The 25,055-nt window shown below is 36.7% G+C and overlaps 4 protein-coding genes across 8 annotated transcripts in view; 3 read left to right on the forward strand and 1 right to left on the reverse strand.

Annotated features, from left to right (window-relative positions):
* The window catches only part of LOC102606371 (germinal-center associated nuclear protein), a 12,208-nt gene extending 2,933 nt beyond the window's left edge, over nucleotides 1-9,275 (forward strand). The window contains exons 2-10 of the mRNA XM_006361117.2: nucleotides 1,635-1,947; nucleotides 2,162-2,262; nucleotides 5,470-5,691; nucleotides 6,871-7,089; nucleotides 7,216-7,301; nucleotides 7,399-7,495; nucleotides 7,866-7,958; nucleotides 8,038-8,192; nucleotides 8,973-9,275. Coding sequence (XP_006361179.1) covers nucleotides 1,686-1,947; nucleotides 2,162-2,262; nucleotides 5,470-5,691; nucleotides 6,871-7,089; nucleotides 7,216-7,301; nucleotides 7,399-7,495; nucleotides 7,866-7,958; nucleotides 8,038-8,192; nucleotides 8,973-8,991 — 1,254 coding nt within the window. The 5' untranslated portion in view covers nucleotides 1,635-1,685 and the 3' untranslated portion in view covers nucleotides 8,992-9,275. The remainder of the gene's footprint in view (nucleotides 1-1,634; nucleotides 1,948-2,161; nucleotides 2,263-5,469; nucleotides 5,692-6,870; nucleotides 7,090-7,215; nucleotides 7,302-7,398; nucleotides 7,496-7,865; nucleotides 7,959-8,037; nucleotides 8,193-8,972) is intronic.
* A 410-nt stretch (nucleotides 9,276-9,685) lies between these two features.
* Nucleotides 9,686-14,549, forward strand: LOC102578377 (uncharacterized). 4 transcript variants are annotated; one of them, XM_006361118.2, is made up of 10 exons: nucleotides 9,686-9,828; nucleotides 10,040-10,144; nucleotides 10,697-10,742; nucleotides 10,854-10,905; nucleotides 12,232-12,327; nucleotides 12,820-12,873; nucleotides 12,965-13,030; nucleotides 13,781-13,859; nucleotides 13,938-14,086; nucleotides 14,191-14,549. In XM_006361118.2, the coding sequence occupies exons 1-9, from the start codon at nucleotides 9,763-9,765 to the stop codon at nucleotides 14,013-14,015; spliced, it is 642 nt and encodes a 213-aa protein (XP_006361180.1). In that variant the 5' UTR covers nucleotides 9,686-9,762; the 3' UTR covers nucleotides 14,016-14,086; nucleotides 14,191-14,549. The 4 variants fall into 4 exon arrangements, with proteins under 4 accessions (XP_006361180.1, XP_006361181.1, XP_006361182.1 ...); XM_006361119.2 differs by having other exon boundaries at nucleotides 13,938-14,071; XM_006361120.2 differs by lacking the exons at nucleotides 13,781-13,859; nucleotides 13,938-14,086; nucleotides 14,191-14,549 and adding an exon at nucleotides 13,671-13,774.
* A 538-nt stretch (nucleotides 14,550-15,087) lies between these two features.
* Nucleotides 15,088-19,928, reverse strand: LOC102579373 (uncharacterized). The gene is made up of 2 exons (XM_006361122.2): nucleotides 19,543-19,928; nucleotides 15,088-15,836 (listed from the first exon to the last, which is right to left on the reverse strand). The coding sequence occupies exons 1-2, from the start codon at nucleotides 19,744-19,746 to the stop codon at nucleotides 15,600-15,602; spliced, it is 441 nt and encodes a 146-aa protein (XP_006361184.1). The 5' UTR covers nucleotides 19,747-19,928; the 3' UTR covers nucleotides 15,088-15,599.
* Nucleotides 19,929-20,067: 139 nt separating this feature from the next.
* Nucleotides 20,068-25,055, forward strand: part of LOC102579697 (AP-2 complex subunit mu) — a 17,583-nt gene continuing 12,595 nt past the window's right edge. For both annotated transcript variants that reach the window (XM_006361123.2, XM_006361124.2), the window contains exon 1: nucleotides 20,068-20,371. In XM_006361123.2, the coding sequence (XP_006361185.1) occupies nucleotides 20,289-20,371 (83 nt within the window). In that variant the 5' untranslated portion in view covers nucleotides 20,068-20,288. The remainder of the gene's footprint in view (nucleotides 20,372-25,055) is intronic.

The following is a 25,055-nucleotide window of genomic DNA, read 5'->3' on the forward strand; positions in this document are numbered from 1 at the left end:
GGCAACTTCTTCAACATATTAGACATTTGTTGTAACAGATTTCTATATTTGTTGCAACAGATGATCATATTTATTTGATTATTTTCAATAGATGGGTTATCTATTGCAACAAATAATAGCAATAGATAATGCATCTGATGCAACATATGCAAAGTTTATTGCAACGGATGAGCATAACTAATACATTTTATATAATAAATAGGAACATACATAATCAACCAAAATGAGTTAAAATTACCAAATTTATAACCAAGTACAAAATAGTTATTTCACTATTACAATAATTATGGAGCATTTCGAATCAGACATGTTGTTCTCTTATGGCCATTATTTTTACATATTGAACAATTATTCTTTCTTGTTGGAAATGATTTCCCGACTCCACGCCTCCTCTTCGTTCGCCTTCTTCTCGATTTGCTTGGGTCAACATATGGATGAGGTATTTTTCTCTCCAAAATCTCCAAAGGAACATTCCAAGAATCTTTAAGAGGTATCAGATTAATTTCCTCACAATATGCAATTATGTATTTTTCACTAAATAATATGAAGATGACTCACTTGTTACAACTGATGACTCACTTGTTGGATACATGCCCAGAACCAGAAGCTTATCCAACGTGTAAGTCAATTATTGTAACAGATGAGTCATTTGTTGCAACATGTAACTCATTTGTTGCAATTAAGGACTTACTTGTTGGGAAAAGCTTCTGATTCTTTCTCAGCTTGACCTGGTACTGTAATATATATATCCAACAAGTAAGTCATCTGTTGCAACAGATGAGTCATATGGTACAACAGATGACTCATATGTTGCAATAAATGACTTATTTGTTGGGACAAACTTTTGATTTTTTCCTAGCTTGGCCTGGTACTATAATATGTATCCAACAGGTAAGCCCTCTGTTGCAACAAACAGATGACTCATCTGTTGCAATAAATGACTTATTTGTTGGAACACGCTTTTAGTTCTATCCCAGCTTGGCATGGTACTTTAATATGTATCCAACAGGTAAGTTATATGTTGCAATAGATGACTTACCTGTTGGATACGCGACTGTAAATTATTGAAGAAACAATCAAAATACCCAAATGAGAAATTAGACTAAAAATCATTAGTTTACTTACCAAAATCACCTATGATGTAATGCCCAATGATATAGAAATGAAATTTTATCCGATAGCAGCAGTATCAATAATGTCAATGTCACGACTAACAACAGAAGAAAAAGAAGATGATGAACAAGAACAAGAAGAAGATGATGAAGAAGAAGAAGAGCAACAACAATGTTGAAGAAGTTGTCGGAAATTGAAAAGTTGCCGGAAGTCGATTGAGAGCGATGGCGAAGCAGATTTGAGGAAGAGAGTTTGAGTCAGAAGAGAGGAAGAACGATGAAGAAGAGAAGTGAGAAGAAGTTGAAGACAGTGAATCCCAAAAAAGTGAAGAGAATTTTGGATTGTTTTGTATTTAAAATTTGGACTGTTTTGTATTCTTAAAAAGATTAAAAGTTTTGAAAATGTTAATTCAGTCCCAATTAACTTAATCTAATAATTAAATGTCTTTGACTTATTTTTGGTCAAAATAGTCACCAAAATTTAAACAAAGACTTGAGTGATACCTTTTGTTCAATTTTCTCGTGTCTCTCGTTCTTCTTTTTCCGATCAGCTAGTGAAGTAGACGCCGAGCCATGGCCGGAAGGAGTCAACCTCCGTACAGGCCAAGACCCAATTTTTCCTCTTCTTCTTCCAGATCGTTCCATCCTTCTCAACCTTCCCGCAACTCTCAGTCCCACCACACCAAAAATGTCAATTCTTCTACGCCTAATAGTACCCAAATTCAGAACAACGCTTCCGACAAGAAGACGAGCTCAAGCAGTTGGGATAAATCCATTGATGAAGATATTGATGACATTCAGAATTTAGTTGGAACTTGCCCTTTCATGTGTCCTGGTACACCAATTCTCTACTTTTTTCCTTTATGGGTTTCTTCAAATATACTGCTTTTATTTTTATGTGCGCTAAAACGGAATTAAACCAATAAATGCATAAACTATCAATTTGAAGTAAACTCTAGAAGGAGGTGCTTCTACTGCCTTTAAATCCTGGACCGTGTGAACCTGCAATGTTAAATAAGTTTAGTATTTTTTCTTTAAAAAAAATGCAGTTGAGGAGAGGGAAAAGCGAGAGAGGCTGCGAGACTTAGCTGTGTTTGAGAGGCTACATGGAAATCCTCGTCAATCATCACCAGGCCTTGCTGTTAAAAAGGTACTCCCTCCCTCCCGTTCAATTTGCTTGTCTATTTTTGACTTGACACAAAATTTAAGAAAATAAATAAATAACACTTTGAATCTTCTGGTCTTTGATTAAAGATATGTAAAAATGTATCAAAATGTCATCTCGTGGACTTGAACATGGAGTGTTGAAATTAAGGAGTTGCCAATAAAGTAAAGAGACTTTCTTTTTAAAACGAATTGAAAGAGAAAGTAAGACAAATAAATTGAAATGAAATTAGTAACATTTTGGGTATGCTAGCACGTTGGAGGAATAATTTTGATTAGTTATTTCTTTACCCTGTTTGTTTGATCAACTGAATTCCAAGGATAACTAGTCTCAAGTCCAGTTAAAAGAAGAAGGTTTGTAGGTTGATGACCAGAGAAAGAATTATGAATCTTCTGAATACTAAAATAGCCAGCGGGTACACAGTTCACGTAGCTAACCCCAACTGGATTCATATTGAGGTGTAGTTGATACTCTATTAATTTGTTTGATCAGCTAAACTGAACTTGCTCTTATGTTTCACTTCACAAAACATTTCTAGTTCGTAACCAGCTTGTCCAATATGAAGAAACAGTCTAAATTGTAATAGCTTATCAAGCATTTAATATTGCCATATTGTGATCATCTATGTATAGTAATGGATCATACGGAAAATGTTTTAATCTTCACTGATAATACAGGTGATAGGTTGTGCTTGTGTTGGCATTTGGAACATAAAAGTTAATATTTAGTTTTGGACTGTCATATAACAGTTTTACAACGCTACAATGTATGAATACAATAATAGACCCTGGCTAAAACTTTGTTAGACGGTAGACTAAGTGACTCTCCAGTTTTGAGGTTCTGTAAAAGAGATGAAGAAACAGCTGGAGAATACGACAAATGTAAAGCAATTTAATATAAGGAAGTAGAAAAAAGTTGGTGACTTATCTGATACCAAACAATTTTCCCTACCATGCATTGACTACGTACTGCCAAATTTTAGATATTAGTGCCAAATGGTAAATACTATCCAAGCCAAGGCTCAATTTTCATCGTGGATAACAGAAAATGCTTTTTCCCTGGGAGTTAGAAGGCCCTTGAGTGTTATCAAAGGCGCGCTTAAGCCCTGAAGCGAGGCTCAAAACATGTTGAGATCTTCGCCTCGCTTTATGTGCGCTTCAGTGTCGTCATCAAGGTTCTAAGACAAACTTTTCCTTGCCAATGAGCCTCTTATGAAGAAGTGACACTAAACAATTGATATTTCACTTTATCATAAATTTTTTCAATTTCTTTGGTCATAAATGTGTCATTCATGTTTATAATTATTAGTCTTGGACTAAACATATACATTTGTATTTTTTTCTCCAGAAGAAGGTTTGTAGGTTGATGACCAGAGAAAGAATTATGAATCTTCTGAATACTAAAATAGCCAGCGGGTACACAGTTCACGTAGCTAACCCCAACTGGATTCATATTGAGGTGTAGTTGATACTCTATTAATTTGTTTGATCAGCTAAACTGAACTTGCTCTTATGTTTCACTTCACAAAACATTTCTAGTTCGTAACCAGCTTGTCCAATATGAAGAAACAGTCTAAATTGTAATAGCTTATCAAGCATTTAATATTGCCATATTGTGATCATCTATGTATAGTAATGGATCATACGGAAAATGTTTTAATCTTCACTGATAATACAGGTGATAGGTTGTGCTTGTGTTGGCATTTGGAACATAAAAGTTAATATTTAGTTTTGGACTGTCATATAACAGTTTTACAACGCTACAATGTATGAATACAATAATAGACCCTGGCTAAAACTTTGTTAGACGGTAGACTAAGTGACTCTCCAGTTTTGAGGTTCTGTAAAAGAGATGAAGAAACAGCTGGAGAATACGACAAATGTAAAGCAATTTAATATAAGGAAGTAGAAAAAAGTTGGTGACTTATCTGATACCAAACAATTTTCCCTACCATGCATTGACTACGTACTGCCAAATTTTAGATATTAGTGCCAAATGGTAAATACTATCCAAGCCAAGGCTCAATTTTCATCGTGGATAACAGAAAATGCTTTTTCCCTGGGAGTTAGAAGGCCCTTGAGTGTTATCAAAGGCGCGCTTAAGCCCTGAAGCGAGGCTCAAAACATGTTGAGATCTTCGCCTCGCTTTATGTGCGCTTCAGTGTCGTCATCAAGGTTCTAAGACAAACTTTTCCTTGCCAATGAGCCTCTTATGAAGAAGTGACACTAAACAATTGATATTTCACTTTATCATAAATTTTTTCAATTTCTTTGGTCATAAATGTGTCATTCATGTTTATAATTATTAGTCTTGGACTAAACATATATATTTGTATTTTTTTCTCCCTTTGCGCTTTTTTTCATTAAAGCCCACGCTTTATTTGCGCTTTGCACTTAAAGCCCCCACGGACCTTAGAGCTTTTTTGCGCTTTTCGCCTTTGATAACACTGTGGCCTTCCTTGTTAATTTTGGAGGTAGAAGGACGCCTTCTTCAGCTTTCACATGTAAGAATTATTAACATTACAGTCCGTAGCTAAAAGCATTAAATAGATATGCTACTCAATAATGTTAGAGAGGATAAAAAACCTAACAAAGTCACTTGGACAAAAGTAATTTTGTGCAATAAGTTTCAAAACAAACTGGACTTGCAACATTGATAAAATGCTGAGCTCTGAAGGGGTAAACAAATATAGATCGCTAAACATTCTCATTTTTATCATGTTGAAATATACCCCAGAGCAGTACTAAAGATTCCAAACAGTATTTCTTTTGCTTCGTTTGAAAACAATGTAATTTTATTTCAATGGTCAAAAAAGAATAGCATGTTCATTTCTTTCAAACAAAAAAGAAATCAAGATTCAATCCCATCCCAGCCAAAAATTGCTGGAGTTCTAAACATAATGAAGTCCATGTGCAAGTGACTTTTGTCCAGGCTAATTCACCCCCGTTTGTGTGTGGGGCTAAGGTTCAAACTTGACTTGATACATAATTAATACGTTTTTTTACTTACAGCATGTATGAGCAATATAGTTTTTAGTCAGTCTTCTCTTCTACAATCTGTACTTATAAATCCAGTGTTTGTTGTGGCGAAAGTGATCTTAGATTCTGTCTACATTGCTTTTGATCTTTCCTAAATTTTATTCACAGCTTCAGTCTTTGTTAAATGATGGTTTATTGAATTTCTCTTTGTTAGTTCTGCAGAACTATATCCGTAAAGACTTTGCAAGATTCTGATGTGAGGCCTCTCTCGGTATTGGAAGATACTTTGAACTATCTGTGTAACTTGCTGGACTCTACCGAGCATCCCTTTGAGATGGTTCATGACTTCATCTTTGATAGGATGAGGTCCATTAGACAAGATCTAAGTATGCAAAATATCTCTTGCAGTCGAGTGGTCTCTATGTATGAGAGAATGGTATGCTTATTTATTCAGGTTATCTTATTCAAAAGAACTTGAATTAGAGCTGGAATGATATACATATATGTAGATGTATGAATCATGATATTGTTGCATCTTTTGTAAAATGAATTCAAAAAATGAATTGAATTGATAATAAGAAGTGGATATGCTGTTAGATGTGGATGGTGTATCCGCTACTATATACAATTCGTAAACTATTTATCGATACAAATTTAGCCATTACGCTACCTTAACCGCTTGTCCGTGTTATCCTACTGCTAGTTTCTTGCATACTGACTTCATCAGTTCCCTGTCTATTTTAGGGAGCAAGAATTCTGTTGTAAATAGCTTTTGTAATTATGCACCTTCAGGGTGCTTTTGTTAATGATTTTCCTTGCCTTTCCTCAAACAAAAAAAAAGGCGGGGGGAGGGTTAAGGAATATTACTGACTTGATTGTTCACATTACACAGTAGGGGACCTTTATATCGGAATACTCATCTAATACAATAAGGTAGGTGATTGTTCGCTATTTATAGGGTAAGTATTTGTTCTCCTGCAGTGTAGAGAGTATTTTAAAATACTACATTAAATACTCTGCATGTTCAGTTATTTAATACAATGAATCTAGACATGTTGTAAATTTAGAAACATTTTACCATATAACAAACTTTTCTTGATCTAAACATACTCCCTCTATTTCATTTTATGGGTCTTAGTTTAAGACTTTTGATTCTTGTGTCTTGAACTAAAAGTATATATAACACACCAAAAATATACTGACTCTTGTAGTCTTAAAAACATGTCATTGCAACTGCAGTAGCTGAGATAATTGTATCAAGGGTTACCGATCCAGGTAGGCATTAGGAGTTTTGGTAGAATTCTTTTGAGATGGATGTAACTTCATACCTTTTACAGCAGATGGATAACATTGTTATGGGAGCTATTGTCTAGGCTGGTGGTTTGATATATTTTCTATTCTATTGCAAATTTCCCTCCTCTTTATTCGTATTACCCCCTTCTTTGTTGATCTTTTGTTTGGCTGGTTGTAATGATGAGGAGGCTTCTTATTTAGGAAACCAAGCAAAATTATTTAATTTAATGGATTCTAGGCTTAAAATGTTCAAGTGATCCTTCTATTAGTATAGCTGCAGAAAGTTCAGAATTATGTAGCTTTAATATATTTTTCTCCACAGGTTAAATTCCATATAATTTCCCAGCATAAACTTAGAAGATGTAGCGGTTCAAATATTTCTTCGCTGTCATACCTCAACATGGAGCAGCTAACGAAGGCATTGGCGACTTTATTTAATCTTTATGAAGCAAATCGAACTACAGCGTCCATCTTCGAAAATGAAGCTGAATTTTTTTCCTTTTATGTGCTTCTCCACCTTGATTCCAAAACCCAAGGAACAGTTACGTTTTTTTATACTATCGTTGTATTTATCAAAGATTGTGAGTTGCAGTTGAATATCAGGTGCTTACTCAGAGAACATTTTGTTTGTTCAGTTTCACTAAACATTGTACTACTTGATTTGCAGGGGGAGACACTATCTTTATGGTTTCGCCGTGTTCCTTCTCACATTATGAAGTCGACAGAAATGAATTTTGCTCGGAAGATCTTGAGGTAGATCAATGGCATTTAGTATCAATTACCGTTGATAGTAGAATACATTTATTATTGTACATGGGAAGGTCAACTTTTACTTCTTATTTTGTGGCAGATACTTTAAATTGGGCTTCTACAAGAAATTTATCCATACAACAGAGTCCGAGGCATCCTACTTGCAGTATTGCATTATTGAACCTTCCATCAATGAGGTGAGTTCTTGTATAATAGCAAAGAAAGCTCCTATGGCATATGCTCTCTCTTATTTGCCTGATAAATATCTATTCACCACTCCCACTTTCCGTCACTGTTGGAATATAATTGGGGTTTGATCCTTCTCCTACCATATGAGTCTGCTTCTTACTTGGAAGAAAACTGGAAACTGAGGCTGGTCTGTAATGGCAGACTTTAACTTATAGTGTGAAACATCCCTAGCTAATGCGAAACCAAATGCTCCATTGTTAGTGCTTTCACAAATATCACCACTTTGTAAATAGGATTCCTTTGTAACTTTTATTATCCTTCTTTTTTATTTTTTGGATAAATTGATTCCCCTTAATTTGTTCCATTTGCATTACTAAGGTTCGAGCACTAGCTATTTCCTGTGTGAATTATGGAGGATACAAGCCTCAGCCTTTTCCCTTGGCGACTCTTTCCAAACTCCTAATGATGAAGGTAAAATTCTATTTTGACTAGCTGAAAAAGTTCAGCTCTTCACAATCTGGTTTGGCTGCTCTAATGTATGGTTATTCAGGAATGGGATGTAGCATCTTTCTGCAATGACAGTGGCCTTCAAACCTCCGTCGACGAAGAAGGAAATAGCTGCTTGCCTACCAAGCAAACAACTCTTATCCATCCAAAGGGAGGGCTGCACAAGTATTATCCTCTGGAATCAGAACGGTTTGAGAGGTGAGTCCTACAAATTTCTTCATTCATCCCCCTACATAAACAATTCAACTCGTTGATGAGCTCTCAGTTACCACGCCAAAGTAGAATATGTGGAAATCCAAATAATACCTTGTACTTGCGTGAAGGATCTGTAGATATGGAGCAATTCATCACTAAAGTCAACCATCATGTATTCATGTTGCTAAAAGAATTCTCGTGTATGTATGTAGATGGATATATAATTAACTTTCTTCTGCTACTGACTTAAAAGGACTTAAAGATACTATTCACTTTGTCCCAGTTTGTGTGACACCTCTTTACTTAGATGAACATATGGGTCTTCAGATGGCAAGCCATGAAATAACCCTCTCGATGTAAGCATTTGCATTAGACGGCTTTTCTTTTTTAGTCGTTCCTAAAAAGAAGACATCTTTCTACATTCACTGACAATTTAACTTCAAAATTCTCATTTTACCTTTAATGAGATGGTTTATAACCAAATAAATTATTATTGCTTATTTTAGAGTACAAATTTCAGTAGTCTTCTTCTCATTCTTATACTCCATCCCCAGTCAAAAGCCATCACATAAAATTGGGATGAAGGGAGTAACTATTTAGTTGCACTTTTACTATCTGATGCCAAGGTTGAATGATTGATCTTTTTGGCATAATTTTTTTGAAGTACTTGAGATTTTGTTTTTCATGGTTGTATTACCCCGAACTTAATGGTAGCTGAATATACAGTTCAGAGAACCCTATCATTGTGCAGATTCCTCAAGCTAATCAACCTTAGTGTTTCAGGTTTTCTGTTGAACTGTAAGAGCTTTGATGGTTCAGGGATGAAAATTTGTCCGAAAGCATTCAATTTGCCGAGACAATAAAGCTGTTAAGCTGGTTGGATTCATAAGAACACTGGAGCTCTAGATCAAATTTACTTAAAACAGTAATTTTAATGTTGCTCAATGCCAATTAGATGTGTTTTAAAGTTTGTATTATACGAACCGAAAAAAATAACAATTTGTATTTTGCATAATTCTGGAATCTAATTGTAAATGTTTCACCCTCACATTTCCTCTCTTCGCGAGGCATTATATCTACTTCATATCTATATGGATGGAGAAGAAGAAGAATCTGTTTTCAAGTCTAATTTATGTATGTTAATTGGAGTCTCAAATTATTTATTATTTCAGTAATACTATGCAAAGTAAAATTTCGTATGTTCTTTTTTTGTTTTGCACATATAGTTCAAAAACACTTTTGGAGAGAGTGACAATAGTAACTTTTTTAATTTATCAATGCTAACAGAAGTGTTTTAAATAATTGATCAAACACAAATTGTCTGTAACAACAATATATAAGTATGGCGTCTAAAAAAACCTAGGGTATAAGCAGAGAAAAAATCGATTCTCTAGAAACTCCATTTAGCAAAGAAAAAAATACCTTTACTGCAAATAGATAAATAAGACGAATATATATATAAGAAGTAGGTGCAATTAAAAGCACAATGTGTTGTCCCGTACAGTATTTCTCATTACCCAAAGAGTGACGATTTATGATATTTTTTTTCTCCGTTTAGCTTCTGAATTGCTCCATGTCTTCTCCTCTTAGCATTACACTCTCCTCATCCCTTCGCTCTTCATTACCTCTCCACCGCCATGTAAGCCCTTCTCCTGTCAATTCTTATTCAATTGCACCAATTTGTATTTCGTATTTTCCATTTAGAAAAACAAATAATATTAACCGTTTTTTTTCTTTTCAATGTGAGTTTGATAAAGCATAGTGGATCTTCAATCTGAACAAAAATATGTGGAATTTTGAAATTAAGACGTTGATATATGACGATTTTTTGTTTAATTTCATTTGTGAAGATTAGCATTTCCAACGTGCTCTGCACTCGTCATTTGTACCTGCGGCAAAAACAGTTCCCTTCCAGGCATCTGCTTCGTCTCTGCTCTGTTAATAGTGATCATAATGTAATTTCCTGTTTTCTTTTTGCTACTACCTCCTTGGCAATTTAAGTCTCTTACTTTCCTTTTTGGTGTGTCATAAAAAGAATGTCTTTTTCTATATATAGTTCAATTTTCAAGTTTTCTTTCCTGAGTTGCATAGTTCTTTCATTCCTTTAAGCACCAATCTCCTGTGTAGCTAGAATTCCTCTATTTGGAATGATCGATCTCACCTCATTCATGCCAAAACTGGTATGCTTCCTAAAAAACAAATTATTGAGTAATCGAAGGAAACACGCCAAAATGAAGCGGAGTGGACATAGGGGATTCATATAGCGAACTTCAACTAGTTTGGAATTTAAGTGCAGTTGTTATTGGTTGTCATATCAGGGAATGCACACACATTTAGAATTAATAATACATAGTAGTAGCTTTGAATAATCCTATTCAGAATATCAATGTCTTTCATTAGTCTTCATTTTAATGTTTCCCCATTCTTATCCATAAGAAGTCCCTACTATTATTCATGATGTGGTGATTTATCTCATAGCTAACCTCTCTACTGTTTTGCAAGGCAAGGTTTACGAGTCACCAGAATTTCAAAATAGTCCTCTAGATCAAAAAGGTATCATCCTAAAAAGTAAAATGTGTATTTGATATCTTCCTAACAGTGCGTATTTTATCATTTCCCTACTAACTAAACCGTGTAATTGGCCTTACTTTCAAATATTGCTAGGTACTGTAGAAAAAGATGAAACTAGTCAAACTGAATCACCCACATCAAACACGTAAGTGTTACTTTTTGCGCTGCTTTGACAGTGTCTCGAAAATTTTGAGACACAGTTGAAATTGCTATCTATCTATGCATTTATGTTCGATATTTCTGTATTTTGTGTTATTTGCTCAAGTTCAATATGTAAGAAAAAATATTTTTTTCTCAATCTATCTCTAGTTACAAAAGGACCATTTTGTTGGAAAACCATAACTTCTGTACTTTTCTTATTTTGTATATGCTTCGCTTGTGGATTAGATAGTGTTTGTGTAATATGTCTCTTTGTTAGAGCAGTGACAAGATGAGTAGTTACTTAAATGGAGTGAGTGTTCATAAGTTGAAGGAGTGCTACGCTGTTTAACGATGACTCCACTATGATGAGCTAATCATTTCTTATACTGTTATAGGCACAATCCTCCTTCTATGTACTAAAATGTATTGTCTTGAGAGTTTGTACCAGTTAACTACTATGTACTAAAACGATAGAGGATCTCAGAAGCAGCAGAAATTTGGTGATAGAATTGTTTTAATATAGGGAAAATCCAAAGTTGCTCCTATACCATCTGAAATTGAGCAAATTTTCCCTTCGATTGACTTTTGGTTCAATCATGCCCTTGCCACTAGCAAATCATCTCATATTTGTCCTTTCCATTATTGGAGCTCCAGTGTGAAATGCGTGGAGTCCACATGTTCAGATTCTTCAGGAAAAAGATTTACCCCTTAAACTTTTGACTATGGTTCAAAATTTGGCTCACATTGGAGCTTTGTTAGAGGTAAGGGCAAAATTGAGACTTTGTCTGGCAACAGGGATAATATTAGACCAAAAATCAAATGGATGGGAAAGTTGCTCAATATCAAATAGTATAAGGAAAAATTGTCCCCTTTTCCTTTAATATAAAATCTCCTCTGTTTGGATCGGATAACTGATGGAGAAGTACCTTCCTTTCTCAATGAAGCATAGCAATGTGTTGAAGGCTAATTAAAATTTCTTACAATTATCAAAATATTGAAAAAGGAACCTGCAGGAGAATTTTATTTGTCCATAACTCCTTATGGACTGTTCTAATATTCTTTATCGCCTATTGGGTCATGTGTTTTTAAACTTATGATAAGGGCCACATTTTCAAGTTTAATTAACATCTTATTCCTCATCCCTTTCTCTATTATTGACATAAAATTTTGCTCTGATCTTGGTATATGTTTCTTATCTCTTCTGGAATGGACGGATGAATTTGCTTTCACTTTACATCTTTGTTATGCTGAGCAGCCGAGGTTAACACTAGCAATATCTGGTAGAACACCTAATGTTGAGATCTAACTTTTTTCCCTTGCTGGATATCAGGGTTCTGACGAGATTGAGAAGATATGGTGTTGCAGGAGTATTATCATATGGACTACTAAATACTGCATACTACCTTACTACCTTTCTTATCGTGTGGTATGTCAAGTGATATGAACGACATGACCAATAGTTGTTTGTATTTCTTATTCCAATCTTTTATAGTATTATTGACCAGCGATACACTATTTCCACCAGCATTCGCTCTTTAGAAAACTTATAAGCCTGAATGTGGAGATTCTTACCTACCCTCAGTTTTACCCTGTGAGAGAAATTCATCTTTCAAGTTCATAGGCAAACCTCCATAAATAGAATGAAAAAAATATTCTTGTCAATGCTCAATGTGAAACCCAGTTTGTGTCCAGAGGCAATAAGCCTAATAAGTATTAAGCGGTAGTTGATAACAGTAATATTACCAAGCGGCGGAGAAAATATATACAATATTTTGATCCTAAAGTCTCAAAATTTGTTGAAAGACCAGAATTACATCTACCTGTGACTATTTCAGACTGCATGATACAACTGCTCTGCTACACAATAGCATATGGTTTATCCATCTCGTTCTCATCAGCTTTTTTGCTTTTTTCCTAGGTTTTATGTTGCTCCATCACCTGGAAGAATGGGTTACCTTGCAGCAGTTGAACGGTAACTGTAGCTTATGGGTTCTTTTCTTTTCTGGTAGATTTATGTTCTGTTTTCTTTGGAGAAAATTTTAGTAGTTCCACATCATCTGCAGGTTTCTCAAAGTAATGGCCATGGTATGGGCTGGTAGCCAGGTTACAAAGATTGTCCGAGCAGGCGGGTAAGAATCTAATGCTGCACATGTTAGCCACAGAGTAAAATACCATGAGTCCTCAAGCCTTTCGTTTGGGACTTAGTGTTAGAAGTGAACATGCATATAAAACAAAGTGATGAAGGATAGATAGAGAAGAGGACAGTTTGGCCTATGATGCTACAACTTAGATCAGCTTCTTAATACTGATATTTTGCATCTGATAAAATTACCGATAGAAGAACAGCATAAACATGATAAGTTCCTGTTCGTGTAGAATTCATTCAGCAGACATAGCAACAAAATGAGATGAGTATTTCTCTCTTCAAATGACACCAATGGATTTTCTGTCTTGAGAGATATTTGACTTCTACAGATTATTTTGTATGAGAAACATTGTAATTATGAGCTGTGACCTGTGAGTCAATCATTACCATCCCATGTTTCTAGGAGTGAATAATTTGTTTTTGCATCATATACTTTGACATAGATTTGCATCTTTGGACATGCTTAGGTTGTATACCTTCCTTCCATCCTTCTAGATTTTCCCCACCAAACGATGATAAAAGAGGAATTGCTGATCATGTTTTAGATAGAATTAATCTGGTTGTATATTAATTAATCTCTGTGTTGTTACAGAATTTTCTTTCTTTTGTTATATTCTCTTCAGTATGAGGTTCAGTCTTCAAAAATTAGCTCTGCAGAAACTTTTTAGCTCTTCCACATGGTATGTATCTTATCTTTGAGAATTTGATATCTGGCAATGTTCTGACTCTGTAGGGCTTTAGCTCTCGCTCCTTTTGTGGACACAGGATTATCATGGTTTACAACCAAGATGAAGTTTGAATCACAAGGGAAAGTAAGTGAAATTTTGAGTTTTCTGGGATCGTCATTGTAACAAGGTTTTTGCAATTCACCGTGTGATCTTGTAATCCAGGCTTTCGCAGTTGTTGCCGGGTTTTGCTTTGGTTTGGCTTTTATGCTGTTTCTCATAATTACATTACTCTGGGCGTGAAAATTTTCTGCTGTTCATCCGTCCAAGTGGGGATCTACCGAGTTCTTCTGTTGAAGGTAATGCTTGTTCAGGTGAGCACAACTCTAATCACCCTGTTTTCAGTTTTGTCATTGTCTCTTTTCATTATTACGTTTAGGAAACTCGTAGGCTAATTTCTCTTGTATTTCATCTTCAGTCACTTTCTATGGAAATTTTGTACGTGGCCTTGGAGGATCTGACAAAAGATGATGCATACCCTTCTGTCTTTTTATCACGATAGTAGTATTGAAAATACTTGTAACGCATTCCCTAGAATTTCTTGCATATGGTGTTGTCTTGTCGTGCTAAGCTTGTGTATCTTTGAAGTAGCCTTCGTCATGTAATCTGTAGGAGATGCAATCGAAGCTCTCTTACTGTTTGAGTAATCAACTAGTCAATGAGAAATACTTCTGTCTGAAATACTGAAGTCATGCTTTGGTATTGGTTGTCATAATGTGCAAACTGATAATATACTTACGTTTAACTGTTCATATGGATTGTTGATGATTATATTTAGATTATCTCTTCTCTCTCTCATCTGTTTTCTATTAACACTTTCCAAATGCAGTAGTGTAAGGAAAAGCAAAATGGAGATTCCTCTTCAACACAGCCCCTATTTCCTTTTCCTGAATTCAATTTTCACTCACAAAGTTTAACCAGGAAGCATAGAGTAGATATTTACCTTAGTATCTTCAAATTATTGTAGCACATGGTGGATATTGATACCTTATACCCAACGCAAAAAGTAAAGTCTCAGATTTTGCCACAAGTAGTCTGGAAAAACAAAGTTGTTCAAGAATGATGTTTCTACTGCTAGAGAAGCTGGAACCTTAACAGTGCCACTTGCTGGTCTCCAGGAACCTAGAAAGCATATATAAACTAAAAGCCTCGCGTATAAGTCTCTCACCCTAATCGTTTCTTATATATAACATTTCAGAATATAACAACCTGAAGCAACTGTTTCCAAATTAACCGAAATTCACTTGATAGACAAGGATAAATTCCACACAGGAAAAATGTTGTTTAAAGCATAATGTATCCATGAGTAAAATCCTTGTACTAAACATTTTGGCCATTCGACATTCATAAATTCAAACAAGCAACAAATAAGATTAGCACACTACAGTGTATTGCTGAAAAAACTAAAAAAGATTTCAATCTTTAAAATAAACCACTATAATACCGTAGTCTTATGGTTAGAACAGGAAAATGGAACTCTACAAAAGTGCTTGTTGGATGTTGTCATTTATGCCCATGCTAATTTTTCTCAATACATACAAGGATACAGTGAATAGCTAACAAGACATGATGTTCTTGAAAGTTCAATAGCATGTGTATACCGGAAGTTTTAAGAGCAAAAACATGCTGTTTTGCGTTTCATCGCTTCCTGGCACCAGCTATTCACAAATAAGAGCCAACAGGAAACTGAATCCCCAATCAATACCACCTCACATAAACACACTGTTAGTCCTTCAGAATAAAGCAAAAATATCAAGCAAGCTGCGTAGCTGCAGTCATGTTACTGAAATCCCCATCTCAAATGCAATGTCTACCCAGAGTAAGTCTTCAAATCCACTCCAATTTGCCTTGATATTCCACACGATATTTAATTTTTCCTGCAGCTGAGAGTGCCTGGCTTGTTACCTTCGCAGGCTTTGTAGTGTACTTCAATTCAAACTTACGGAATTTCCTGTTATTCTCGTCTGTACTAGAAGGTGCATCTGGTGGGATCTCATTTAGGAACTCGTCTGCCACATCTCCGTCTTCATCTATTCTAAGACGCTTGGCATACCATCTCAATCCCTAAGCATGGAGAAAAATGTGAAACTATTAAAGATGTGCATCACAAACTTACGAGTTATTCTAAATTTCTGAGATAGCAAAAGCAGAAAACAGGATGCACTCAGCATAAATCAAGAAATACTAGTCATTTTTAATGAATGAACAAGTCGAACACGATATGGACTATCAAACAAAGCTGTCATTCTCTCTTCACCATCAAAGAACATGCAGTTTTACTCATATGATTCCAAATGAACCAAGAAACTTAAACACTCTGGTTTATTTGTTAACTTTAGGATTTTGATTAACACAAGGAGACCAACCACCAAAGGTTCCATCAAAGAAGCACCAGCAGGCATTAATAAAATGCAGCAGGACCACGGTCTCAATAAGTTAAATTGATTAGAAAATCTACCATGTACTCTCTAATCTAGAAATTCATTTTTTTATAGACACCTTTTTCCTATTTCTTATGTTTCAGAGGGATAGGAAGGTTGGCTATAGATGAACTTTGAGTATGATACAAGGGATTAAGAAGTCCTTGAAGTTGAAAGAATACGATGAAGAACAAACTAATGAAATAACTATTCTTTCCGCCTTTCAAATACTCTTTATCAGATGGTGCACATAGCCTCATAGCTCATACCACAGAAGGTTATTGGAAAAAAACCCTGATCTCCCAGAGTCATCAGTATGTATAACAAGCTAGGAGTGAGGAGATACCCGGAGGACTTTTGCGCCTTATCTCAGCAAGTCCTGGAACTTAGAAACCTAGCCACATATGGTAGAAGGTCCAAGAAGCATGTTTTAAGCACAAGGCGCAGTTATGGTATGGACTTCAGCGAAGAGGAAATGGAGGTAATATACATATGCATGTATGATGCAAAGAGAATACGTACACAAAAAAAATAATATTATTTTGACAAGTTGAGAAAATCACCATCAAGTGAAGTATAAGCAAGAAAATCATGTCCAAACTAATTTTAAATTTCTGACTCCGTTTCAAAAAAGAATGACCTAGTTTCCTTTTTAGTGTGTTTCAAAAAGAATGACCCCTTTCCTTTTTTTGGCAACACTTTAACTTCAACTTTCCACGTGACATGTTTAAGGCCAAGATTAAAGGGCATTTTGGTACATTTGACATAACTTTAATTTAGAACCACAAGATTAAAAAGTATTCTTTCTTTTCTTAACTCCGTTCCAAGTCAAACTAGGCCATTCTTTTTGAAACGGAGGGAGTACATGCAAAGATGCATTTTTTTAGTGGCGAATTCAAATTTAATGACCAGCTTTCTAATCCTGTAACTAAATTCTAATTTCATATTCCAGATCAAACACATTCATTCGTAACATTTTCTTAGCATTTTTTACATCAATGTACCAACAATATTCATTGTTTAGTGTCACATTCTTCAAGATAGGGCCTCTTATGCCTTAGTGCCTCGGAATCCACACAAAATTACTGCTTAAGTGAGACGAAACATCCAACTTGGACTTCACTTAGTTTCAGGATAAATAGTACCTCAAGTGACCCTTTACAACACCTCATCTAGGCTTGCAAATAAAATCCTAACCTACTTAGTAATCCTTCATAATAATGTCCTTCCTTTTGCAGGGTTTAGGATTTAGGCATTTCAACTCCTAACAACTCTCTGAAAGCTAAATGCCTTATGTATCTCTTTAGTTGGAGTACTCCAACCCCTTGCAAATAATGTTGTTCCCTTCCTAGACTTTGTTACTTCAGCACTTTTTTTGGTTTCCTTATTAGCTCCCCGGGCCTAAATGTTCTACAATGTTTGGAGCTAACATCTAATATTTCTGTAATTTTGCATCTTTCTTTTTTTGATGGGTAAAAGCTTTTATTAATATGGTCCCAAGATGTTACAGGAGCAAGTATAAGACAATGCTACAACATCCCCACAGTCATACACTCATACTACATATTCCCCCCCTAAAATATCAAAAAAATTCAAATATTGTTCCATCCTATCTAGGGTACTGCTATAACACCAAAAAAAAAAATACAAGTTTTTGATACAGCTATATTTACTCTAGCAATCTGCGGTCGTTTCCCCTCAAAGCATATCTTGTTCCTTTCTAGCCAAACAGTCCAAAATATGCAGACGGGACATCTTCTTGACGCCAGCAATGAAACAACTTACCCCTTTCCAGGGAATCTATCATCATGCCCCAAAATCTAAACCAACAAACAAGCGAATATTGCATTTGCAATCACCAAATGGATTTTTTTTTTTAAAACCGAAGATAGTTATAAATGAGCTGTGTTTTCAGTGGCTTAGCAGAACCTGTCCTGATCAAAAAGAAAGAGGCTGAAGATAACCTGAAACCAAATGTTGGAGGAGTTGTCTTACCACCCAACGATTATGTTTAAAAGTTAAACTTGCAAAGTTTCAACACTTAGCAACCAAGTTGAAGAACAAAATTCTTTCTTTAGATCGGATGTCGTTCTATGTTTGACACACTGTCCATGGAATTTCATTAATTGGACAAAAGAAGAGACTTGAAGAATTAGGCCTAAACAATGAGGACACATCATAATCTCGCCCCATACTTCTCCTCAAGGATATGTCATAAACAGCATAAGAGGGACCTGCAAACGACAAGCTTTATTTGAACCATTTCTTGATTTGTGCATATCATCTTTGTGCAGGGGCTATGCTAAACTTATGTATCGTTTCAATTTTATCGGATGTCTTTAAAGGGACTGGTTCTATTTAGTTCAATATACTTCTCTTATGTGATCCAGACAAACTTATAGCCTAGACCATCACAGGAATCAATATTTGTAGGCAAAAATCTGACTCCTCTCTGCACATCATGTCTGCAGGCGAAAATCTTATGCCTTGGTTGCACAAAACAATAGGAGGATCTCGAAAAATTACTAAAAGAACAAAAGGCTACAACCTAAAAATCTTAAATCATACAAGGATGTCTAAACTTCATAAGAACAGTTTTGTATGATTACGCTGGAAGATCCATTGCAGTTAGACAGCTTCATATATATCATGATCTACATATGGTAAGATATGCACATTCCATAAGTACTAACAGAAACCTAGCGCAAAAGAAGAGAAACTGATTATTTGCATCCATGGAACCTAGAAATAGCAAAGAATGAGGATGTCTCTAAAAGACTAAAACTAGGAGTGCACTTGGAACAATCCAAAACAGGAAATAGAAAATTTCAGGTAAATGATTCAAGCTGTGCAAAATCAAATCTACAGCAAACCTCCTCTCCCAGGACCTAAAGGGAAGTTAAAAGAAAGAACATAGTTTCCACTCATAGAAGGTCACTGATCATGGAAACTTCCAATTCCAAACTGCTACGGTCCAGTGAATACCTACGACTTCAATTACTGCATAAGCAAAATACAGATTTTCCCTAAGTAGGGAAATGTAACTCTTTCGTTACGTATATTAGTCCAATTACATCATTATTTGGGTTGTGTTTGGCAGAAACTATACTTCAGGATTTATCTTTCTGTTTTCGTATAGCAGTAACTTGGCAGTTGAGCGTGCACACAGTCTAATTAAGCCGACCTAACTAATTTGGTATAGACACATAATTGATTGAATTTTCAACAGTATTAAGGGCTTTTATAGTCTACAGATCATTTAAACTAGAAAGGCTGTAAGCAGTAATGATTAAAACAGAATTACAGGTTCTCAAAATGCAAGTTTCCTTACTTTTGTTTCCAGTAATTACCTGAACGCCTCCAGCACCTCTATTACATTGAACAAGGATAGGACCAGGTAGATCTCTGGAAACAGGAACTTGAACAGGGACACTGAATCCTTTACGAGGAAGATTATTGTGAGGTCCTGCGTTTTCGTCTTCTACATCTCTCACTTCGTGCCCTTCGTCCTTTGAAAACCCTAGAAGCCCAGCTAATCTCCTAAATATACCCATCACTTGTGCTAGATAGAAGATACATGCATTTCAAGTACCGGCAAACGACGGCAACACTGAAATCACAATCGGCGGCAGATCTTAACAAGTCTTTCGTCCTGATTAGTGATCGGCGATGATAGTGCGATGACTGAAAAAAAGGAATAAATTAAAGTTGCCTCTTCTTCTTCTTTTTCTTTTTAACTTTCTTCCTAGTGCAAATTTTGAAAACGCATTTTTTACTTCTGTTAACCACAAATTAACGTTAAAAGAATTGCTCCAACAAGGGCAAATTAGACCTTTTAATCGTTTTTTAATTTTTAAACCGGGTCAGACGAAGAGCACGTGCTGTCGTCTTCATTTCGTTTCTGGCGTTGAAATTAGAAAAAAGGGATACCGAAGACGGCGAATTTAAGCTGTCCCCAACTGGCGACATTTCTCTCCCATCTCCAACAAATCTAACTGTTCTTCCTTCATTTTTCATTTCCTTATAATTGAAGAACGTTTCGAATCATTTAGATCTGACTTGATCGAAGTTTCTAGATCCATTTTGGTGTGCAGCCATGCCTGTGGCAGCTTCAGCTGTTTACTTCCTCAATCTCCGTGGCGATGTCCTCATCAACCGCCTCTACCGTGACGACGTCGGGTATGTTCCCACTCTCTCCGCATGGATCAGTGTACGTAGAATTGCGATTTCATTTTCTGATTTTCGGAACCAGTTGCTGATTTCTGTATTGAATTCTGGAAATTGTTATCTGAACATCGAGATGGATCTAGGATTCTAGGTCTATATGCTGAAAAATAGCATTACGCCACTACTGATACATATTTAGATGTGTATGTTTGGAACTTTTTATTTTTTTAATATGTTTTTGCTGTATTGGAACGCATCACCACTTGGATGTATGTGTTGCAATTGTCTGTAGCATCAGTTTCCATAATCCAAATAGGGATCTCTTTGGTATCACTCTGAGCTAGATCCTCAACAAAAGATTGGGCAGTTTGCTGCAAGTAATAGACTTCCAATATTTCTTCAGAAATAGTGCTATAAGAAAAGAGTCAGCACTTGGCCTTGAATCGTAGCTATCTAGCTGATATCACTGATTGGTAATGACATCAAATTTCCACACTGGACTCCGAATCTTGAATGCTATTGAAAAACTGGCCACCTGCAGTTGAGTTTGTGGTAGTATTGTAGTTGTGACCCAGTATGTAATGACTTTCTAGTTCCCCGTGCATACACATGAACTTGATTAACTTAGGCATTCTTTGCTCCCATGTCCAGATTCTCTCCTGTAATTTCTATAGCATTAGCAGCAGTAACATGTAGAAGTTTGGGGTAGGATCCATAGGTATCTCCATCAGGGATTGAGTCGGCATAGAGTCAACTCTATTCCATATTCGGCATATACGGATAGGAATCCACCAGTGAAATTATTATAGGCATCTAAATTGAAAGCAGAACATTCATTATAACAATGAAAACCCTATGAGTTTTTAGCGAAGGGCTTGCTTCCATCCAAAGAATTTCTCCCTTTTTTTGAGATTGGTAACTGTTTCTATTTCTTTAAATCAGTACATGGGTTGTACTGAAACCATATTTACATAATGAACTCTAAAGGCACTGTCCTATCCCTATAATGAGTCTAAAACATCATTGATAGAGACAGTGTCATTAGAGTAGATCTGATTACACCAAAAACACAAAGTTAGAATACACCTCAATTTTACTTGCTGCATGTTGCTCTCCCTATTCTCAAAAACTCTAAGATTTCTCTCTTTCTAGACAGTCCACCAAATAGTAGCAGGAATGATTCTCCAGTTGCTTCTGTTCTTTGCTTGTTAATCCTGCTTCTTCCCAACTGTATAATGCCTCTGCAATTCTACCAGGCATGACCCATGAGATGTTTTTGCGCCTTAGGAATAGACTCCACAATTGGCTAGTGACCTTGCACTGGATGAACAAGTGATTGACTGTTTCTGCAGTTTCCCCACAAAAAAACATCTTAAACACAGTGTAATCCCCCTCTTCATCAAATTCTCCTGTGTCAACACCACTTCCTTAGCCAGTAACCACACAAAACAGGCCACTTTGTGTGGGATCTTGGCCTTCCAAATGAGTTTCCAGGGACATTTGGATGCCTGCATAATTGGGTGGTTCAACTTCCTATATGCTGCACTTACTTTAAAAGTCCCAGAACTGTTCCCTAACCACTGCAATCTGTCTTTCCCTGTCTCCAAGCCACTAAATTGTTCAATGACGCTGAAGAATTCTGTAACTCTTGGAATTTCCCAATCATTGAGGTGCCTTCTAAATATAATATTCCACCCATGAGGTGTCCATAGTTCAGCTATTGTACTTTGTTGCTGAAGAACCAGAGTATGTATGTCCGGGAAAAGTGTCTCCAGATTTCCTGCTTCATGCCAATCCTCCTTCCAGAATCTAGTTTTAGCACCATCTTTTACTTTAATCTTGGTGTTTTGTTTGAATTCAACATTTATCAACACTGAGAAGCTTACAGAAGATATGCAGAATTTAATCCATTGTCTCCATTTGAGACCAAAACCCCATCTTCTCTAGCATACCCATAGAAAATCCCAATTGACATGGTCATATGCTTTCTCAATATCTAATTTGCATAAGATGTCTGGTTTTTTCAAACTTGACCTGGAATCTATAGCTTCATTAGCTATTAGAACAGCATCCATGTCACGACCCGATTTCTTGAGTTATGACGGCACCTACTATACCCTACCAGTAGGTAAGCCAACCCGTAACCCAAAACATCAAGTAATGAGCGTAAGGGCAGAAACTAGCGAAAACAATAATCTAAACAAGGACAACAAGGCAGAAACAAACCAAAATAAATATATATAAAAATCCCTCCCAGAACTTGGAAGTCAGTAGTACAAAGCTATCTAATAAAGAGTACAAGTCCCAAAATTGGACCATAACAGAGCGTGTCTCAAAAGCAACAAGACTAGCTAAACAAAAGAAGGAGACAGAACAAACCCAAAACGCCAAGTGCTCGCCCTCGTCTTCGAGTAACAACTGCAAAAGAAGGCTGGAACTAATCACCGTTGGTAACTGGTACTGGGACCTACATCACGAAATAGATGCAGAGCGTAGCATGAGTACCAAAACAATAGGTACTTAGTAGGCATCACAGGTCGACTGAGCAAAAAGGGTAAAAACAATAAGAAAGGATAGAATCTAGACACAAAGAGGTCAAAACGGATATGAAAAGAAAGCACATGAGCATACCAGAAATAAACTAAGTACAACTAAACTAAACCTAACTGGACCCCCATAAGCCCAGAAGGTACACTCGTGCGCAAGTTCAAATAAAACCTGAACGGACCCCCATAAGCCCAACAGGTACACATAAAAGCTAAGTCTACTGAGAAAGAAGAAAACTGGGCTCCCAGCCCAAAGTAACCAAGATAATCCATCAGACTCCACCCAGCCAGCAGTGCTCTCCCAGCCCAGCTAGAAAGAGTGACCCTAAGGGGGGACCCAACCAAACAGTCCACTCCCAGCCCAGCTAGAAAGAGGGACCCGTGAGTGAGGTAGATATCGCGATTCGTCCTACCATGCAGTTAACTCCCATCCCAGCTAGAAAGAGTGACCCGGGGACACCCAGCCAGCAGCAAGCACACTCCTAGCCCAACTAAAAAGAGAGGCCCGGGGGTGATCGCCGATATCACCGAGTCTACCCAGCCAGCGATACGCTCCCATCCCAGCTAGAAAGAACGTCCCCGGTGGTGATGGTATCTCTAATAGGATCCAATCCAACAACAACCACTGTGGAACGACGTCCACTCTAAGATATCACAGAAAAGGCTCCAAGCCTATACGATCTCAATCCCACACCTTTAGTGATACACTAAACCTTCGAGAACACGTCAGAACTAAAGGGAGAAGATACAGAAGTGCAGCAAGCAGCGATAACGCCTAATCTAAGGCTCAAACTATCAGACTCAAGTCTGCTACTCCAGTCTACAAGGAGCTAAGTCATCTGAACGACGTCGACAGAAAGTCAAAGCTATCCAGCCCACACGGGTCATAAGTCTAAGGCAATGCTAGCCTAACCTAGACTAAGGACATCATGCTTACAGTTAAGGATGAACAAGGCATACAACATATAGCATACAAGCATACAATAGCATTTAACACATAAGCATGCAACTCTACTAAATCGGTTAACATGATACTACACCCGAAATATGACCAGTCGATCCTAACATGAGGTATCTAATCAAAGTAAGGTAGGAAACTGGTACCCACCCCCAATTCGCTCCAATCAACATGCTTTTACACAATTAAGCTCAATCTAAAAAAAAGGCAGCTGTAGCCTACCTCAAGGCCGATAGCGCGCGCTCCAAATCACTTTGCCGGAGCTTTTCCTTCTCGAACGACCTTTGAACGCTGTCACTCTATCAAATATAGGATCACAACGTTAGTACAGTCGTTTAGACACCAAAATCACAACAAATGGAGACGGGTCAATTTTGTAATCAAAACGGGAATCGTGGGACCCGCACTGAACTGTACGAATTTGACTCGGTCAAGAGACCCTAAACAACACCCCAAACTTGTGTTCCAAAATGGAACACAATTCGAGGCTCAAAACGCAGCAAAACCCAACATGCAAGGAAAATCACATTTTAATCAACCTAAAAGAGAACAGCAGCAGTCTAAACTCGGAATTAACGAGAATCGAAAGGTGCCCAGCACTCCTTGAACACCCTACGACGAAGCCACGACAATTTTCAACATCTGGGACTTCGAATCACCCAAAACCGAGCTAAGATGAAAGAGATATGACCAAAACAAGAATGCCAAAAACAAAAGCTCGAAAAAGGGTACACCAGTCAGGTTTATCGCGAAATTACCTCGAACTACGCGCACCCGACAACTCCCAAACACTCTACAGCGAAGTCACCAAATATACGAAGCTCCTGCACTTCTCGCCTAATTCGGTTGAGAGATGAGAGAGTTATAAGGTTTTTAAGTTTGGAAAATGTTGCTGATATTTCTGCATTTATAGCAGATTTTTTTGCATTAACTTTCCAAAAACTTAAAACTCCGACGGGGTGCTCCGATCTCGTTTGGAACCCCGTGCACGCAAACGAGATATGCAACCATACCAAATTCGATATTCCAAATATTCCGGACTCAAAGGCGCAGTCGAAATTTCCATACGAGGTCATCTTGACAAAAAGTGGGTCCCACACCCAAATGTCATTTTAAATCAAAAACCACTAAAGGGGTCGAAAAAATATCGGAAACCTCGGGACACAAAAGAAGGGTCAATCTAGACCAAACT

The sequence above is a fragment of the Solanum tuberosum genome, unplaced genomic scaffold, assembly GCF_000226075.1.
Source record: "Solanum tuberosum cultivar DM 1-3 516 R44 unplaced genomic scaffold, SolTub_3.0 scf00346, whole genome shotgun sequence".
Classification (NCBI taxonomy): Eukaryota; Viridiplantae; Streptophyta; class Magnoliopsida; order Solanales; family Solanaceae; genus Solanum; species Solanum tuberosum.

Coding starts and splice junctions, on each gene's coding strand:
- LOC102578377 (XM_006361118.2), top strand. CDS start 9,763: ATGTCTTCTCCTCTTAGCATTACACTCTCCTCATCCCTTCGCTCTTCA. Junction 12,328..12,819: donor ACTACCTTTCTTATCGTGTG/GTATGTCAAGTG, acceptor CTTTTTTCCTAG/GTTTTATGTTGCTCCATCAC. Junction 12,874..12,964: donor TACCTTGCAGCAGTTGAACG/GTAACTGTAGCT, acceptor CATCATCTGCAG/GTTTCTCAAAGTAATGGCCA.
- LOC102579373 (XM_006361122.2), bottom strand. CDS start 19,746: ATGGGTATATTTAGGAGATTAGCTGGGCTTCTAGGGTTTTCAAAGGAC. Junction 15,837..19,542: donor GAGGTGCTGGAGGCGTTCAG/GTAATTACTGGA, acceptor CTCCATGCTTAG/GGATTGAGATGGTATGCCAA.